Below are 19,280 nucleotides of genomic sequence, written 5' to 3'. Positions count from 1 at the left end.
TGTGGTTGGTTCAAAATAAAGATAGAACAGAAAAACGGCTATCTCAAAGCGTTGCAGCCCGAATGAATCACATAAATTCCCTCTAGACAACGGATTTGGGGCTAACTACACATGTACTTAGAGTTATCTCACCTACAGGCCCTGAATGGTGTAATGCCAATTTCCACAGCCGACACAGTATTATCCTCGCCCTGCCCCAGCACATTTGGGCTTGGTGAAAGGCAAGCGAATGCTCAAGCAGTACAGGAGGTGGGTATGATAGAAGGCTAGAAAGACCAACCAATGAAAATTTGGTCCAACGGACCAACGGGACCAGATTCGTCGTCAAAAAGCAACGGCGTTGAAATCGTTGCTCGGGATGTGTTTTCACCTCGCTAAAATGGCGGCGGCCGTCGCTAAGCGGAAGTAGCCCAAGGTGGCGTCCACCCATTACTTGTTATAATAACAGGTTCCATTAATACAAGGAACCTCAACTCAGGAAACCATTAGGTGCATCAAAGCCATAATAAAACTACTGCAATTAAACACCGAGGTGAGTAATAATAATTTACGCGAAAATATTTGAATACGCCGTCGCATTTCGGTTTTTGTTACCATGACCATACCCGTTTATACTATTCCCTTATTCACATCGTTTTGCTTTTCTCGATCTGTTTTGCTTTGTTTGCATATTATATCTTCGGTTTATTACGGTCCTTCTTTACTGTTTCAGTTTCTCTCAAGAGGAAATGCTAAGTAACTTATAAGGCGGTGTATAGACATAAGTACTCATGAAGGATGCCCGTGACGTTTTTATTCAGACGTTGATATTTTTCCAATCTCTTGAACAAAATTAAAAAAAAAAATTTTTTTTTCTTTCTGATATTCGATTGAAGAAGTGAAAAGCGTTTCTCCCTTTCCCAAGGGAAGAGGCGCTTCTTTTGAAAATGTCGTTCGTATTTCCTGGGGGCGTGTTTTAATATCACGTGACATTTTCAAACAAGGCGGGAAAGTCGGAAGAGGATTCAAAAAAAAAAAAAAAAAAAAAGAAGAAGAAGAAGAAAAACAATGATACGTGGTGGTGGTGGTGTTGTTGTTGATCTTTCTGTTGCAGTTTGGTCAATTTGAGGAGGTCGGTGAATTCTAAAGAAATATCTATGAAGTAAATCCGTGTATTCGTATTTTAAATCGTCATTTTTTTTAATTGGGTCGAATCGGCGAACTTCGTGGTTTTGAGACCTGAGGTAATTTTGCTGTTTTTGCGTTTAGTCGATTTCCTTGATGCTCGCGTCATTTAAAGAAGTATTCGGTGCTTGTTGAGCCATTAAATTCGAAAACGTCGGGAATTCATCCGGTGGTGTGTGACTTGCTGAGGGAGGTTCTTCCTCGCCGTCGGTTTTATTGATATTATACATCCGTGTTGTGCACGTGCGACGAAATAATAAACCGTCTAAATGACGTAGCAAGCCGTACGGTCCTCTCAACGATTCCTTTGAACTCGATTTGCCTTTTGTTTCACTTTTCGTCCGTTGCCGAGCAGAACCCTCATCAGTGGCCATTGCATGTCAGCACGGTTGGCAGATCTCTGAGGTAGTGTGGTGGTCGATAGTTGAGTTGTACCAGGAGCCTGGTGTTGGCTCAGTGGTTAGGGTGGTGACTTGGGATCCTGGGGTCCTGAGTTCAAACCCCGTCGGCCGCTGAATTAATACACCAGGTGGGGTTAACTCAGCCTGTCATCCTTCCGAGGTCGGCGAAATGAGTACCAGTTCCAGTGTGTGTACCGGTAGAGGGGCACTGCATCAGCGACACAGTCGCGCCTCAATAAATGACAGCTGCCCCGGCAGCTAAGCCGCCGTACGACCACCACCAGTTGCAGCACGTGTGCCGTAGGTATCTTGGGGGGGTGGGCATTGAGACGAGCCGTGCGAGTGAATGGTATCGGTGCTTGCCATGAGTAAAAGCTTCCATCCACAGGTACCAGGAACTCCACTCAGCAATGCACAAGTTGAAGTTGGAGACGACGAGTTCAACGATGCAGCCAGTCATGAATACTATTCCCAGTCGTCTTTTGCGGCTCAAGCAGATTGTGCAGGTGAGCTGTTTGAGAAGCAGATGTGTGTTAACGATTGGTTTATCAATGGCAATCCTTTGGTTAAAGAGCAGGTTGTGGGTCACCAAACATGTTCTGAAAATTTATCAATATGATTATATGTGCATTAAATAGTTTGATGCAAACTATTGTGGTTGCCTAACTATTGGGAAGTTTAATGAAATTTAACTCTGAAGTTGTTATTTCTCGAGGCTGTTGAAAAAAACAGCCGCGTGCCCATATATGGATGTTGACGCCACGTTCTCCAAAACAAAGCGGACGCTCACTCGCTCATTGAAGAAGTGTCCAGTTCAGCAGGCCGTTCTTTCGCTTTGTTTTGAGCTTGCAACTGTCTATATTATCCTTTTTTATTTTGAATTATTGGAGAACAAAGTTATTTGGATATTTGTACATCATGCCTCGTACGTGTGTCGTCATGTTTTGCGAAAATGGCTGGAAAACGGGTAATCGCTCCCACCGATTCCCAAAGGAATCGAACATTCGCCAGCAGTGGATAAGATTTGTACAAATAAAACGGGCGAATTTTCCCCCAGATAAAACGGGTAAAGAGGACCCTTTGGATCGACTTGTCATTTGTGGTGGCCATTTCACAGCCGAGGATTACGAAGGCATAAACACATCTGATCACCACTCTGTGAATGAGTTGTTGGTTGACAAGTTCTCCAGATACTGCTCTGTCACAGAATCAGTGGTTGAATTTAAGTGACAAAAACCTTGAAATGTATTCTTAAAGAGTACATGGAAAAACACATAAATAAACTTTCTGAAAAACACAAGCATGAAAAAATTTCTCAACAAATCAACTTATTGTTGATTTAAATTACTTTTTAACAGGAAGGAAGATAAGGAGACTTGGTGGTTGAACGAGGAAGTACAGGAAAGTATAAGGAAGAAGGGGTTGGCGAAAAGGAAGTGGGATAGTCAGAGAGATGAAGAAAGTCGGCAGGAGTACAAGGAGTGGCGGCGAAAGGCAAAGGCCAAGGAAAAGGCATATGACGAGCTGTATGAGAAGTTGGATACAAAAGAAGGGGAAAAGGATTTATACCGATTGGCAAGACAGAGGGACCGAGCTGTGAAGGATGTGCTGCAGGTTAGGGTGATAAAGGACGCAAATGGGAATGTGCTGACGAGCGAGGAGAGTGTGTTGAGAAGGTGGATGGAGTACTTTGAGGAGCTGATGAATGAAGAAAATGAGAGAGAGAGAAGGTTGGAAGAGGTGGAGATAGTGAATCTGGAAGTGGGGTGGATCAGTAAGGATGAAGTGAGGACTGCTATGAAGAAGATGAAAAGTGGAAAGGCGGTTGGCCCAGATGGTATACCAGTGGAGGCATGGAAGTGCTTAGGAGAGATGGCAGTGGGGTTGTTAACCAGATTGTTTAATTAAGTCTTGGAAAGTGAGAGGATGCCGGAGGAGTGGAGACTACGTGTACTGGTTCCGATTTTCAAGAATAAGGGTGATGTGCAGAGCTGTGGAAATTACAGAGGGATAAAGTTGTTAAGCCACACCATGAAGTTGTGGGAAAGAGTAGTGGAAGCTCGGTTGAGAGGAGAGGTGACGATCTGTGAGCAGCAATATGGGTTTATGCCAGGAAAGAGCACCACAGATGCGATGTTTGCTTTGAGAATGTTGATGGAGAAGTATAGGGAAGGCCAGAAGGAGTCACATTGTGTGTTTGTGGATTTAGAGAAAGCTTATGATGGGGTGCCAAGAGAGGAGTTGTGGCATTGTATGAGGAAGTCGGGAGTGGTGGAGAAGTATGTGAGGATCGTGCAGGATATGTATGAGGACAGTGTGACAGCGGTGAGGTGTGCGGTAGGAATTACGGACCGGTTTAAGGTTAAAGTGGGATTGCACCAAGGATCGACTCTGAGCCCTTTCCTGTTTGCAATGGTGATGGACAGGTTGACTGACGAGATAAGACTGGAGTCTCCATGGACTATGATGTTCGCGGATGACATCATGATCTGTAGGGAGAGTAGGAAGCAGGCTGAGGCGAGCCTCGAGAGGTGGAGGTACGCACTGGAGAGAAGGGGAATGATAGTCAGTCGGAGTAAGACAGAGTACATGTGCGTAAATGAGAGGGAGGGTGGTGGTATGGTGTGTTTGCAAGGAGTTGAGGTGGGGAAGGTGGATGGGTTTAAATACTTGAGATCAACTGTCCAAAGTAACGGAGAGTGTGGGAGAGAAGTGAAAAAGAGAGTGCAGGCAGGATGGAGTGGTTGGAGAAGAGTTGCAGGAGTGATTTGTGACAGAAGGGTAGCTGCAAGAGTGAAGGGGAAAGTATATAAGACGGTAGTGACACCAGCGATGTGTGGTTTGGAGGCGGTGGCGCTGACAAAAAGACAGGAAGCGGAGCTGGAGGTGGCAGAGCTAAAGATGCTGCGATTCTCGTTTTGATTGACGAGGATGGATAGGATAAGAAATGACTATATTAGAGGGACACCGCTGGTAGGATGGTTTGGAGACAAAGTGAGAGAGGCGAGATTTAGATGGTTTGGACATGTGCACAGGAGGGAAGCGGAGTATATCGGGAGAAGGATGTTGAAGATGAAGCAGCCAGGCAGGAGGAGAAGAGGAAGGCCAAAGAAGAGGTTCATGGATACGGTGAGGGTGGACATGTGGGTGGTTGGAGTGTCAATGGAAGATGTGGAGGATAGAGCGAAATGGAGACGGTTGATCCGGTGTGGCGACCCCTAACGAGAGCTAGCCGAAAGCAGAAGAAGAAGAAGAAGAAATTACTTTTTTAACAGCATCAGCAAATTGGGCTATTTCATTTCAATTGTAAAAAATTGATCAATTTTCCACTTTTTTTTTTTCTAAATTTGGTGGAATATTTCCCAATGAGGTGAAACATGTTTTGGTATTTATATGCCACAACAGTCTCTTGAAAGTTTGGGTTTGTTCTTGCTGTTCACTTTTGTTGGGGTCAAGCTCAGGTGTCAGACTTCAACGCCAAGGCTACGGTGTATAATATATTTGGGTCCATTATTGATTCTTGAATGACTAGAGGGTTAAAAATTATTATATCAAGTCACAGACGAATCAAACTTTACATTATTTTATACATCGAACAAGAAAATGAAAATCTACAAACCAATCTGTCTGGTGGAGGCTCTCAGTGTGAATTGCCGGCAGTCAGTCCTGCCACTTGTACACGAAATAGGCAGTTTCTGGCACTTGCAAGTGGCTCAAATTTAAATGGCTCAGGGCCAGAAACTCCATCGTATAAATTCCCATCATCCGTCTCGTCCTCGGCAATATCGGAATGAAAACACTCAATTTCATCGCCGCTGAAATCGCTCTCTGATTCGCATCTCGCCATTGTTCACACACTGTTTCCGAATGCTCACGAAGTTTTCGGAGAACGTGACGTCATAGAATCTTCGGTAAATTCCGGTCTGTTTTTCGATCACTGACAAAAGTTTTGACTTAAAAGTTAATTTTAGCATATTTTGAGTTTCAGATGCAAGAAAATAATTGCCCAACGATTATTAATGTGATTACAACCTTCGAATCATGCGAAGTCATCAGCGCCCCATTACCTGCTCTTTCAGTATGCTTTTGTGTGTACACACAACACAAAACAAGACACTTGTTACATCGACTTGGTGTTCCCGATGCGTGGCAGGGACGTGGTGTACAACCCCACCAGCTGCGTTATCTTGCTACCCGAGATGGCCTGCTCGACTCCCTTCTGGTGTTGTTCGATGAATGCAGTCGGCCTGGCCTCATGGCCAATGACTACGTGGAGTCCTTCATCAAGAAATGTGCGATTGTGTTGTATTCGAAAAATGTGGCCATAACTTTGCAAACCTTTCACGTCAGCTCAGGTCCATTGTATACCAGTGATGTAGTAAATCTAAGTCGTATGTGTCATGTTTTTGGGTGTGAGAGAGAGGATGATCAGACAAAAATAACGCATTTTTTTACATAATAGTGTTAGTGATTTAAGCACGACTGGAGGTAGTGGGTATTGATACCTTTTTCTTTTCACTGCTGGCAGAAACAGTGTTGCCATTTCCATCGCAAAAAGGAGACTATGTGCGTGCCGTGACGACGAATAATAATAATAATAATAATAATAATAATAATAATAATAAGAAGCATCACGAGCTCGAGCTTTAACGTTTCCTCTTGTTGTCGAATCATAAAAATAGTCCCATTGGAAATCGATTCACTTGGAACAAAAGTTGGTTTAATCTTAAAGATGCCTGTTTTAATCAGCCCTTTTTCCAGAATTGAAGAAGAAGACGACGTGGAAATGGGAGCCTGATGCAGCGTTTCCGAGAGTAACATTTATTATTCGACCAAAGCAGGAACCTTTTTATATAAAATGAGCTGAGTTTCTCCATCTGTAGCACTTTATTCTTAAGGGTTTCTGCTGTCGTAGAGCGCTGGAAAGGTAGTATCCATGAAAATGTTGATTTAATTTGGGCCAGGTTGGGGTAATCGATGAGCTTCGAAAAACACATGTTCGTTTAACCACAAACTTGCATGTTTTAAAAACTTCTTTCCGTGTTTGAAGAACAAGAACCATTAATGGTTTCTTCGCACAGCTTTTCAAACGAAAACTTTTATTATTCTACTAAAGTTGGAACCCTTTTGAAGGACATGGAAGGGACACACTAATGTTCAGCATAAATAGAATAGCACTCAGTAGAGCGCATAACTCCACCAGGCTCAACAGTTTACGTTTTGTATCCCACTGATGAGTCGTAAGTCATGCTGCTGGTGTCAAGATTTCTGTCACATCGGGATTTGCAGACACCGGTACAAGTGGACGAGTGTTGCCAATTATGATTGTTCTGGCCTCCTCCATCAGATGAACTCAAAGTTGTTGTTGGTCATGTTGACCATTTTGATTGTCCAGCTGCCCCTCTCGCTTGAACAAGCGTATAAAGTGGTCGCAGATTTGATAAAAAAGGAACACCTTTGATCGCAAATTTCCACTTCGAGAAACGTATCAAACAATGTTCTCGATGAACGTTCATGCTTGATAGCTAATACGGCTTTGAACGAAACTCCGGATCCTTAACCAATTCTACAACAGGCAAAGTAGGTTTAATGGGTAGTTCGGAATCCCAGAGAAATCTTGGCCCAGACAGCAAAGATGGCTACATCAGGTCATAGGCTTTTATGGAGCGAGTGGCCAGGTCTGCTGGCTTAATGTCGGTTGCCACGTAGTTCCATTGAGAAGGTGATGTATTTTTATGGATTCCTTGAACACGGTTGGCCCCAAACACATAGAACTGCTGATATTGGTTTATTCTATCCGAGCACCACATATCAACCGGATATGTGGTGCTCCGGATATAATAAACAACCGGATATATATATATATATATATATATATATATATATATATATATATATATATATATATATATATATATATATATATATATATATTATATCCGAGCACCACATGACTCTCTGTGTGGTAAGTGATGTAGTTGAGTTCTATGTCAAGCTTGGCGGTGATAACGTCGATCAATTTGACAACCAGAATGGTGGCACAGTGTTCTAAATGCGGAATACTTGTTGTCTATAGTGGTGCCAGCCTTGCTTTTCCTGCAACAAACTTACAATAACTTCACCATTTCCGTTGACAAGCCACAAATAACTGCAAACACCAATTGCCTCAGTCGATGCGTCTGAGAAAACGTGCAATTGATGGCATGAGTTTTCAGACATTGGATTAGGACAATAAGCATGCTGAACGCTTACGGTGGTGAGTGCGGTGAGAGACACACCAGTTGTTCCATTGTTTCTTGAAATATTCGGGGGAGTGGTTCATCAAATCAAAGCACAGCTCTGGCATTGTCGGGTAAGATCATCTGACGCAGCAACATCTTTCCCGTAATGAGAGGCGCTGAGAAACCGAAGGGGTAATAAATACTATTGACTAGAAAGAACATGCTTCATGAAGGATTTGTCCATGTTGGGAACAGTGAAGATAATGGTATCTGTTTCCAAATCTCATGACACTCCAACTGACCGCTGAACAGGTAGCGAGCGGGTCAGCACCACGGTCCAGGTCCCGTAAATCCTTAGCATGCTTGCTGTCTGGAAAATGAGCCATCACTTCCATGCTGTTGGAAGCAATTTTTTAGACGTAGATTTGCAGTGGACAACATCGCCTTGGTACAAATCAAGAGGTCTGTGGCTTCAACAGGGGTAGGCAAATTCACCAAACCATCATTGGCATTGGAAGTTCCTTTCCACGTGATGTCTTTGGTCCCATCCATATTTTTTTTTCACCATTCGATGCAGTTTTACGTCGTCCGTAGGCAGCAATGGCGGAACTAGGACTGTTCTCAAATATTTGCACCTTCATAAGAAATTTGGAGATGTCTGTTTTGGGCTCGTTCTTAAACCAAATAAATCGCAGAAAGTCTTGGCGATCCTTACGTACATAGAAGCGATGGAACATTTGCTCTACGTCGGCCATGATGGTGACTGGTTCCTGCCTGAAGCATACTAATACGCCGAAGAGACTATTGACCAGGTCTGGACCAGGAAGTAGTCCCTTAATTAGGAAGACATCATGATAGGTATCACTGCCATTGAACACCACACGGATATTGTCAGGTTTGCGTGGATGGAATACAGCAAAATGAGGAAGATACCATCGTGCATGTTTTGCCTATGTTCCTGGTTCATGAAGCTCAGCATCTGCTTTGGAAAATAGTTTAGCCATGAAGTCCATGTACTACCGTTTAAGGGTTGGTTTGCTATCCAGAAGCTTGCAAAGGGAATGAATGATTGATTGCAAGGTATCGATTGTCTGGAAGTTTAACATAGTCTCGAAAGGGTAACAGAGCCACTCAATTGCCATTGTCATTCCTGATGAATCTGTCCTCCATGACCGCAAAAAAACGGTTGTCTTCTATGGAGTGAACCGGCTTATTATTCCTTGTTCGCTGATCGATATCACTGCCAACCCCGTCGTCGGCCGTGTGGTCGTATGATCTACTGAAGAGCTGATCTGAAGGTACTTAACGATGTGGCAGGATGACGTCCTTGATGGTGACATGATTATGGCATAGCGAGTAGACTGATGGTCTTCCATTGTCGAATGTGGGTACGATGGGCCTCCACTCGATCAGAGCTGTGGATACCGTCCAGATAAACATCGCCAATTATCACCCATCCGAGGTCCATATGCTGTGCCCACGGAGCATTAGGTGGTCCATTCTGAGATTTTCTGACCTCAAGCAACTGAGGAGAATCTCATCCAATTAACAGCAAGATGGCCGCATTTGGGCCAGGTTGGGGAAACATTTTGCAAGAGGACGTATATGTGATTCGATCCTTGCGACCTACGGTGTTGGAATCTCAAAGGAATCACAATGAATAGCATTACACTCTGTTAGCTCCAGTAGCAGCAGATGGACAATTCCATGGAAAGATTCAATGATGAGATTCATGACACACCTACCACTGGCTTCTATAGCTCCAGTGCAGGTTTTGAGTTCATAGAGGGCTAGATTATTTGGCATGTTGAAGTATTCGGAGTTTGTGGCCCAGAGACCGATTTGACTGGTCATCCAACACAGCATCAGTTTTCAGAATGTTTTCAGGATTACCACGATGAATACCTTTCCCAGACAGATTTTGGAACAAAACACACTGCCCCGCTTTGTCTCTATCGTGATGTGCTTGATCGGGTCCGAAGGCATAGGTAATTAAGGCTCCCATCCATTCGTCGTTGGTACCGTGAGTGCGTATCATCGGTAGTGGGTTAGAGGTTTATTTCATTATTTAGCACTGTTATTTTTCTTTCCTTGTTTCTTTCCCCGTGACCATTGCTTTATTAAATGTACCTGTTTTTGGGGGCGAATTCTGGTCATGGTAGTTGTTACGGTCACATTGAGGCAACTTTCCAAATTCAAACCGGGCAACTGTACGAACCGCGTGACCATAACACTATATAAAAGTTCACGGCAGGAACATACAAGCCACAACCATCACCACGATGGCAGCAAGAACAATAACTTTGTTATAGAAGATACTTTTATTCACATGTTTCAATTCACTTAAATCTTCATTGAGACTCGCATATAGAGATGCAATATCTTTCTTCACCAAGTCACATTTCCAGAGGGAATGGGTATTTACAAGTTGATGAAATCAACAGAATGTTGATTGCGGCGTGCTGATCGATGTGAGAAGGAGTCGCAAAAGTGTTGAGCGTTAACCCTTTGTCGGAACAAAAATGAAGGGTTAACGATAATCTTTTGTTCTGATGAAGGGTCAATGCCTGAAATGTCAGCCTCCTCTTGCTTCCCATGGTGGTTTATGCAGGACTCACATGGTCCACTATCAACCCCCTTCTGGTGAAACTCCCAAAATCCAGAATCACTGCTCACTTCCATTCATTTGTTCCTCTTTCTGTGGAACCAACTTCCATATTCTCTTCAGTCTCATTCTTCCCTCCAAGTCTTCAGGACAGCTGTTCACCACCATCTCAGATCATCCCCCATCCAAAACCATGATATTTTGTACCCCTGTTAATTCCCACACCCCCAATACCACACCTTACAAATTTCCAGTTTTGCCTTCCTGAGAGTTTGCTTCTGTGCCCATCTTGTCCTCCCCTATCCCTTATTCCCCCCATACCCATTGTTGGTCCAAGTTTCCCTATATTTTGTTCTTCAACCCTATTGTTGGTGTTTCCCCCCTCTCTCTACTATCTCTTGTTCTTTTGCGTCCTGATGCGTTCAATGTTCTAGCTCTTCTGCGAGCCTTGACTCTGTATCCAAAAAAAGGTATGTCAAGAATCTTCTCTGCACTTTCTCTTCTTATTTCACCTCTATACATGATACACACTTGTCATACCAGGTCCTGCAACAATTTGTTCTTACCCTACACTCGCACGTCATACTCCATGAATACAATGAGATTTTATGGTCCTCGTCTTTGGAACACGATTGATGGAGCAGTGAAAGCCCAGCTGCCTATGAACGGATGCATATCTTATTATAAGAACCTTCTCCCAATATGTAACATGTTGGTCTACCACAGAAAAGATTCCCCTGATGATGTTTAAACAATTCTTTTACTTTCAGTATTTTGTCCATTTATGCTTGCTTTTGCTCATAGTTCTTTGCTCATTGTTCCTTTGTCTGGTAGTGAGAGTTTATTATTTAAGGCATTTCACAAGCTTCAGCTTTTTGGAAATGCCCCAATAAACCATATCACCATATGTGATTTATTATTTACTTGTATAAAAGCCTGTCAAAAATGACACCTTGGAATTATTTTATTCGAAATATTCAGAGACCGGAGGATATGATGTTTAGTAGCAAGAAGTATTATTTCAAAACGCTACATGTACAAATGTAACCCTATTTTCTTTATTTTCTTTGACTTTTCTTTTTGACGGTACAGCCTCGTGAGCAGCCAAAGTCTGAAGCCTCGACCTAACGTCACGTGTGCTTATATCTTCTTTATTTATTAGACATCCCACGGATGTAAATGAACACTTGCTTTACTCCATGTGCAGCAAATTTCACTTCCCTGTGCCTTGTATTTATTATTATTTTTTTTAAACGTTTCTGTACACCGCCTTTGAGGCCTGGTTGCAAGTCACCGTCTACATTTCCAATAGAAGAGACATAATTACTCTTTTATGAAAAATGTTTTTCGAGTTTTATTTATTTACTTATTTTAATCCTGAAAAATAGACTAGTGAACACAGTCATGTTAAAAGATTGGCCTTGAAAACCCGACTCAAATCATCCTTATGAAGGGGGACAGACAACTGCACAAATACACATTGTGTTTTAGATAGTTAGATATGTACTTACTCTTGTACAGAGGATGGAAAATACATGGATCATCATCATCATCATCATTGTGTTTTAAATGAATCCTGTTAATGTTTTGCAGGAATTGCATTTTTGTAAATGGTCGAAATGATCGTATTTTTCATCAGTCAGGACAATTTGTTTTTCCTCGTGCTGTTTTTATTTTTATTTCCCATATTTTTAGATTCTGAAATAGTTTCAGAGCTGCGAGAACTGCGTCCTCGTATCGCCGATTTTGAGGAGTGTGCCATGATCGGCTGCAGTCAGCATGCCTATGTAAAGGTGGTACGTGAACGTGCTACAGGAGACATTTATGCCATGAAAGTCCGTTGCAAGGAAACGATGATGAAGCAGGTCAGTTTATCTCCAAGGATTTCATTCATATATTGCATGGGAGGCACATTTGGAAAATGTATAATTTGTAAAATACAGACATTGGGACACAATTGTTTAATTTACACAGTATATGGGGTTGCACAGGATTGTGAAGTGACCAAGTTTGATGCTAATTTTGGAGTTTTTCTTTATTTGTCCAGAGTTTATTTCATAATTGCTAGCAAAGAGCCATCCTTACAGACGGGAGAATGAGGAGGCTGCACTTGGAGTTTGTGTTTATTACAGTGCTGCTGTAAAACGCATGAACAACATCTTCCCTCTCAGGGATAGTGTGGGGTACTTGGTTTAGGAGTTAAAAGTGGCAGGTAAGAAAGGGGATAGATATGGTTTATAGATTGTTGTTGCTTAGGGTGCATCAAACGCCCCCTTTTTGCGAAAGTTTGAAAAACATAACTGCGATAGGACAGATGTGTTCGAAGACATGAAAAAACATTTCTCATTTTTTTCAGAATTTTCGGTCATCATCTTGGGGGTCCACATCGGGGTCAAATTTCAGGCACGCAGCTCCTGCGCATTTTTCAGAATAAGCATTATTTTTCACTGTATAGTGATCAAAACTTGTGTCTGGTGGTGAAATAATTCTGACATATCAATGTACTGCTCCTTTGGTGATGTTTGTAACACGGTTGGCTTGTAATTTGTTGGCACAGTTTCCCGGAAAATGGTATTTTTCTCCTGGAGAATTTGACACGTGGCAGATCATGAGTGTAAAAGTTTGGACGATTTGGACAGTATGGACTGTAAAAGTTTGGACAAAGGAACTTGGACTATTGCCTATTGGGCACCTTGGTACAGACTTCAGAAGCCTCACTTCCCCAAGTACATTCACTTGACATCTAGCCTATCTGACTTTGTCTCGGTTGATTCTTGGTTTGTGTTCTGAGAACTTGAACTGGACGATTCATTCTTAACGTATGAAGTGAGTGAGTGGGAAACACTTCCAGCCTATGTGGATTCAAAATCTAAAACCAAAGCACTCAATGTAACTAATGATGCGGCTGAACGTCGAATAAAACTCAGAACAGACTGTCTCGGTGCAGCTAGGTCTGAAGAACACTTTCAGAATGTGCAACAAGTCACTGAGAATGACAGGAAAGAGAATCCGAATCTCCGGAAACGCTTGAAACTTGATCATTAATGATATTATATGAGTACCTTGATATGAATACACATAATTCTGGGGAATAAAGCCTTGAATTTGACAGAACCGAGGCATTTGTTACTATTTTTTTTCTGGGAAAATCACCAGTTTCCCGCTTCTCCGGCAAATTTCCTGAAAAATTTGATTGGCTCTATATCACTGGAACATCACCAAAGGAGCAGTACATCGATATGTCAGAATGATTTCACCACCAGATACAAGTTTTGATCACTATACAGTGAAAAATAACGCTTATTCTGAAAAATGCGCAGGAGCTGAGTGCCTGAAATTTTACCCCGATGTGGACCCCCAAGATGATGACCGAAAATTCTGAAAAAAAAATAGAAATGTTTTTTTCATGTATTCGAACACATCTGTCCTATCGCCGTTATGTTTTTCAAACTTTCGCAAAAAAGGGGGCATTTGATGCACCCTATTGTTGCTGTGGTGTCGCTGCGTCTCCGCTGTTGTCGGCATTGTCATTGCTGTTGCTGTTATCAGCGCCATCGTTGTCATCGCCGCTGTGGTTGCTGCCATTGCAATCATCTTCAGTGTTGTTGTCGCCGTAGCCACCACCGTGTTGTTGCCGTTGTCATCGCCTACTGCTGTTGTCCTTCGTCGCTGTTGTGGTTGTTACTGTGGTCCTCACCATCATTGTCGTCATCGCTGTAGCTGCTGCTGCCACCGCGTTGTTGTTGTTGATGTTGTACCAGGTGCTCCAAAAAGACCAGCACAACTTTGGTTGTTAATATATTTAGAACCACAAATGATACAACGATACCCTTTGGTTTATATGATACAGAAACTCCAAAAGTTTTGTGCATACCATCAATACACTTCAATGTGAGCTCCGTTTGTCACGCGCAGGACACCGAGGCGGTACATGAGTTCTTGCCTTGTTCGGCTCAGCATGCTTGCATCCACCAGTGTGCATGCAGCTGTGATCTGAGAATGAAGATCCTTCAGGTTTGCCACCTTGGTGTTGTGGACAACATCATCGACAAACCCCCACAGAAAAAAATCAAGGGGGGTTATGTCTTATCAGGGGGGGGGCAGGCGGTTGGTCCGTCTTGGCCAATCCAGCGACCTGGGAATTTTTCATTCAGGATGACCTGAACGACTAAGGCCCAAAGAGAGGCGCACCGTCCTGTTGAAAAATGATATCGGGTTGCAGGTCTTCAATCTGTGGGAAGGCGAATCCTTCCAAAATGTTCACGTAAATTGTTAAGGTTACTGTATCCTCCACAAAGAAAAATGGACCCACCAGGTGGTCATGGGGAAGACCACACCACACATTCACCTTTAGACTGTCGCGTATGTGTTCAATGACCATGTGGTGGTTTTTCAGAGCCCGAGATCCTCACATTGTGTTGATTGATCTTCCACGATACATGAAAGAAAGCTTCGTCTGTGAATATGACCTTTTTCAGGTAATCTTCATTATCCTCTACGCAATTGAACATTTCCAAGGCCAACGCCTTGTGTTTGGTCTGTCATTTGGTTTGAGTTCCAGCAGAATCTGCGCCTTGTAGGCAAAGAGCTTCAGTCGTTCTTGCAAAATCCTGTGTACAGTAGTGGTTGGTAATCCCAATTCTCTGGATGTGCGTCAAATTGATTTTCTGTGACTTTGTTGAAATGATTCACACACTCGTTCAACGTCTGCTGTACTTGTGCTTGGTCGACCGGTACTTTTCTGTTTCTGACAACTTCCAATCTCCTTAAACCTCTTGTACTACTCTCTGATACTAGTCCGCGATGGTGGATTCCTTACATACCTTGTATGGAAATTACGCTGAACGTGCGTGTCGGATATCGTCTCTGAACAATTCGATGCACTGAGCGTTCTCCTGTGTAGCTGCCATTTTGTTTAACAGTAAACCACCAAACCTGAAATAAAAAAATGAACCAATGTCACCCGCAGGGTGACCCGTATCTTGCCAAAAGGTGACCACGTGTGACTTCTTTCAGGTCACACTGAGGTGAACAGAGCTGCTATCCACCAGGAGCGACTCCTTGAGGAATATCTGCCTACGAGAGATTCCGATGAGGATTGTTCTAGAATAACCATGAAAAATATGCGTTTTCCTCATAACATCACCAAATGACGTCATAATGTCTCAAGCTTGACATCGAGAAAGCACTCATCGAGGTGTTCAATTTGAGGTACTACACGATATGGTTCCTAAAACATGAAAATTTGACCTTGTGGTCAAATATGTTTGACCTTAGGTGCTAACCATGAAGGTCAAGGCCAATTGCCACCAAAATTTAATCAGCTGAGCGCCAGACCATGAACTATATTCCCATGAAGTTTGAAGACGATCCGATCAAAATTGCTCAAAAAATAAGGGTTTCGTCGACTCCCCTGATTTGCGACAGTGACCTTGACCTTTGACCTTGACCTTCAAAATTTTATGCGCTGAAAGGGACCTCTATAGGCCTCTGATATGCGAAATTACAAAAATTTCCAATGATAACTGTGCTCTGCAGAGTGATTTATACATGATTACAGATAAAACAAAAACATGAAGGTCAAGGCCAATCGCCACCAAAAATTAATCAGCTGAGCGCCAGACCATGAACTATATTCCCATGAAGTTTGAAGACGATCCGATCAAAATTACTCAAAAAATAAGGGTTTCGTCGACTCCCCTGATTTGCGACAAAGTGACCTTGACCTTTGACCTTGACCTTCAAAATTTTATGTGCTGAAAGGGACCTCTATAGGCCTCTGATATGTGAAGTTACAAAAATTTCCAATGATAACTGTGCTCTGCAGAATTATTTATACGTGATTACAGACAAACAAACAAACAAACAAACAAAAAAAACATACAAGCTGACTCGCATATCTTGCAAAAACTTTGTTTTGGCAAGATAAATATAGAAAATTGCACGAGTTTCTGAAATGTATATAACTAAAGGGTATCGTTGTGTCATTTGTGGTTGTAAATATATTAACAACCAAAGTTGTCCATGCCTTTTTGGAACGTCCTATATGATGACCTCGGACAGTTCTCTCGAACAAGGCCGCGGTATGGAGCCGGCCGATCAATTTCCAAGGAGTGACCCATTGATCCCCCACATCCAGGATGGTGTAACCCCACCTTCACAAAGTCCTGGCCGAGAGAGAGAGAGAGATATATATGGAGAGAGATAAGACAAAATGGAATGGGCCGATCCGTGGGGACTGATCGGCACTCTGACCGTGAACGCCCTGCCCTGATTAATACGGGCAGTGGGGAAGAATGGAGAAGATTTGGCTCTTGACTTGCATTGGAGGGTACAACCACCGCCAAGAGGCATCGCCATGTTATTGTTGCCATCGTTGTCGCTGTTGTCATCACCGTAGTCATCACGATTGTTGTAGTCTTGCAGTCAAACAAAATTGAAAATCATTACAAACAGGGAACTTACTGTTTTTAGGGACGTCATCAAGGACACAAACATTGGGCACGAATAACTAATTTTGAATGTTGAATGAGGTTGTGTAAAAGACGGTGCATCAATGGCATTCACTTCAGAAAAACGTTTTTATTCTGCATCCTTTAAAACTTGTATTTTGTCTCAATTGAATTATGTACTTAAACACTGTCGTCCGTTTATACTTTATAGGTTTATGTGTTTTATAGCAGTGCTCAAAGTCCTTCTTCCTCTTCCTCCTGATGGGCTCTTCATAATCGATATATTACTGAAACTCTCATCGTGTGTGTGTGTGTGTGTGTGTGTGTGTGTGTGTGTGTGTGTGTGTGTGTGTGTGTGTGTGTGTGTGTGTGTGTGTGTGTGTGTGTGTGTGTGTGTTCCCGAAATACAGCCAAAACGGTACACGATAGCGCAAAAATTTTAGGGCCACCTTTCTCACCATTCTCCTGCAGTTTGCAGTATCAAGTTTCGTTCAAATCGGGCAATGGAAATATTATTTAAAAATCAATTCCTGATTCAGTCAAGTACAATTCGGGAGAATTTGATCAATGCAAACAACCACAGTGGTATAGTTTGCTGGAGCTATCTTTTTTTTTTTCTTGAAATGATTTGTTTTAAAATCTCAAACATTTAGTATGGACAAAGAATGATTTATTTTTAAGCATAAAATAAACCACCATTTTGATCTAATACTTCCATGTTCATGAATAAATAAAATTGTGCTTAGAAGATTACGCACAATAATTTCTTCGACTTTACTTTCTCTGTTTTCTTTTTTTTCACATTGATGAGCAATATCAAGTTTCGTTCAAATCGGGCAACGAAAAAAAATATGAAAAAATCTATTCCTGATTCAGTCAAGTACTCCGGGAGTATTTGATCAATGCAAACAACCTCAGCGGTATAGTTCGCTGGAACTTTTTAATTATTTTTTTCTTGAAATGATTGTTTTTTTCATCAACCGCTGTCAACGTGAACCCAACGGGTTCACAGGTCGTCTATAACTAAAAGGGCACTCGGTAGAGCGCAAACCTCCTCCAGACTGATTCGTTTACGTTTTGCATCCCACTGATAGGCCGGATCTGGATTCGGACCTGAACTAAAATTTAATGAGCTTGTTCTTGTCACCTGACCAACTCATCCACCAAGTTTTGCCCGAATCCGTCTTTAACTTTTTAAAATATCATGCTATATGTATATTGTTTTCGCCATATCACTCAATGGTAAAGAATCGCTTCAAAAAATTTCTCGGAATATAGATCCGGACCTTCACCAAACTTGAATAGATTTCTTCCTTGTTACATACCCAATCTGCCCACCAAGTTTTGTCCAAATCCGTTCACAAGTTTTTGAGATATCCTGCTCTGTCGTTTTTGGCCCTATTTCCCAATGGTGAAGAATCACTTTAAAAATTCTCAGAGCCAGATCCGGATTCAGATCCTCACCAAACTCTAATCTTTTCGTCCTCATCACAAACCCAAGCTCTCCACAACATTTTGTCCAAATCCGTCCACAACTTTTTGAGATATTTTGTTCACAAACAAATAGACAGAAAGGGGCGAAAACATAACTTCCTTCCACCTTCGGTGGCGGACGTAATAAACTTGTGTTTATTGTGAAAAAGTTGCCGTGGCTGAGTGGTTGAAGTTACTGACGTAAAAGCTAGTGGATGCGGCTTGATCCAAGACAGTCAAATTCGAAATTTCTATCATCTTAAGTGTGGACAGGTGTTGCACATGGCTCAGCTCCTTTAATGTACATGTGTATATAATGATCAAGGGGTGATGCTGCTCTCAGTGCCGGGAAAGGTCTTTTCTTGGATTGGATTATTCTTGAACGGGTTCGCCACCATCTGCTTGAGCACCAGTGTCCAGAGCAGTCAAGCTTTACACCAAAGAGGTCAACGATTGCCCGTATCCTTCCTCTTCGGGTCCTCACCAAACACAAATGAGAGTTTCGGCAGAGACTGCTTGCAGCCTATGTTGATCTCTGCAAAGCATTCATTTCAGTGAATTGGGATGCCCTCTGGAGGATTCTTGGTCTTCATGGGGTGCCACCAAAACTGATCAATCTGATGTCTGAACTATACTCTGGTACTGAGGGTGCTGTGAGATGTGGTGATACCATCTCCGACTTATTTCCAGTTGTTACTGGAGTTCGTCAGGGGTGTGTACCGGCCCCCACACTTTTCAGAGCTTGTATGGACTAGATTCTGGGGAGGATGTTGGAGAGATCAATCTGTGGTGCATCATTTGGGAATGTGAAGATCTCTGACCTTAATTTCAAAGATGATGCTATCATCTTTGTGGAGACTCTAGATATCCTTTTGGGGGCCCTCAAGGTGCTCAATGAGGAGTCGGAGCCGCTGGGATTACGGGTTTCCTGGGACAAAACTAAGATCCAGGCTTTCAATGACAT

At 42.5% G+C, this 19,280-nt stretch overlaps 1 protein-coding gene across 1 annotated transcript in view; it reads left to right on the top strand.

The window, feature by feature from the left end:
- Positions 1-1,240: 1,240 nt before the first annotated feature.
- The window catches only part of CIT (citron rho-interacting serine/threonine kinase), a 137,823-nt gene continuing 119,783 nt past the window's right edge, over positions 1,241-19,280 (top strand). The window contains 4 exon segments of the mRNA XM_085859015.1: positions 1,241-1,869; positions 1,954-2,071; positions 5,719-5,857; positions 12,087-12,256. Of these exon segments, the coding sequence (XP_085715141.1) occupies positions 1,805-1,869; positions 1,954-2,071; positions 5,719-5,857; positions 12,087-12,256 (492 nt within the window). The 5' untranslated portion in view covers positions 1,241-1,804.

This window comes from Eptatretus burgeri, chromosome 16 (assembly GCF_056783735.1).
Source record: "Eptatretus burgeri isolate ZD-2024b chromosome 16, Ebu_testis_v1, whole genome shotgun sequence".
In the NCBI taxonomy this organism is placed as follows: Eukaryota; Metazoa; Chordata; class Myxini; order Myxiniformes; family Myxinidae; genus Eptatretus; species Eptatretus burgeri.
This window is presented reverse-complemented; position numbering and strand designations above follow the sequence as displayed.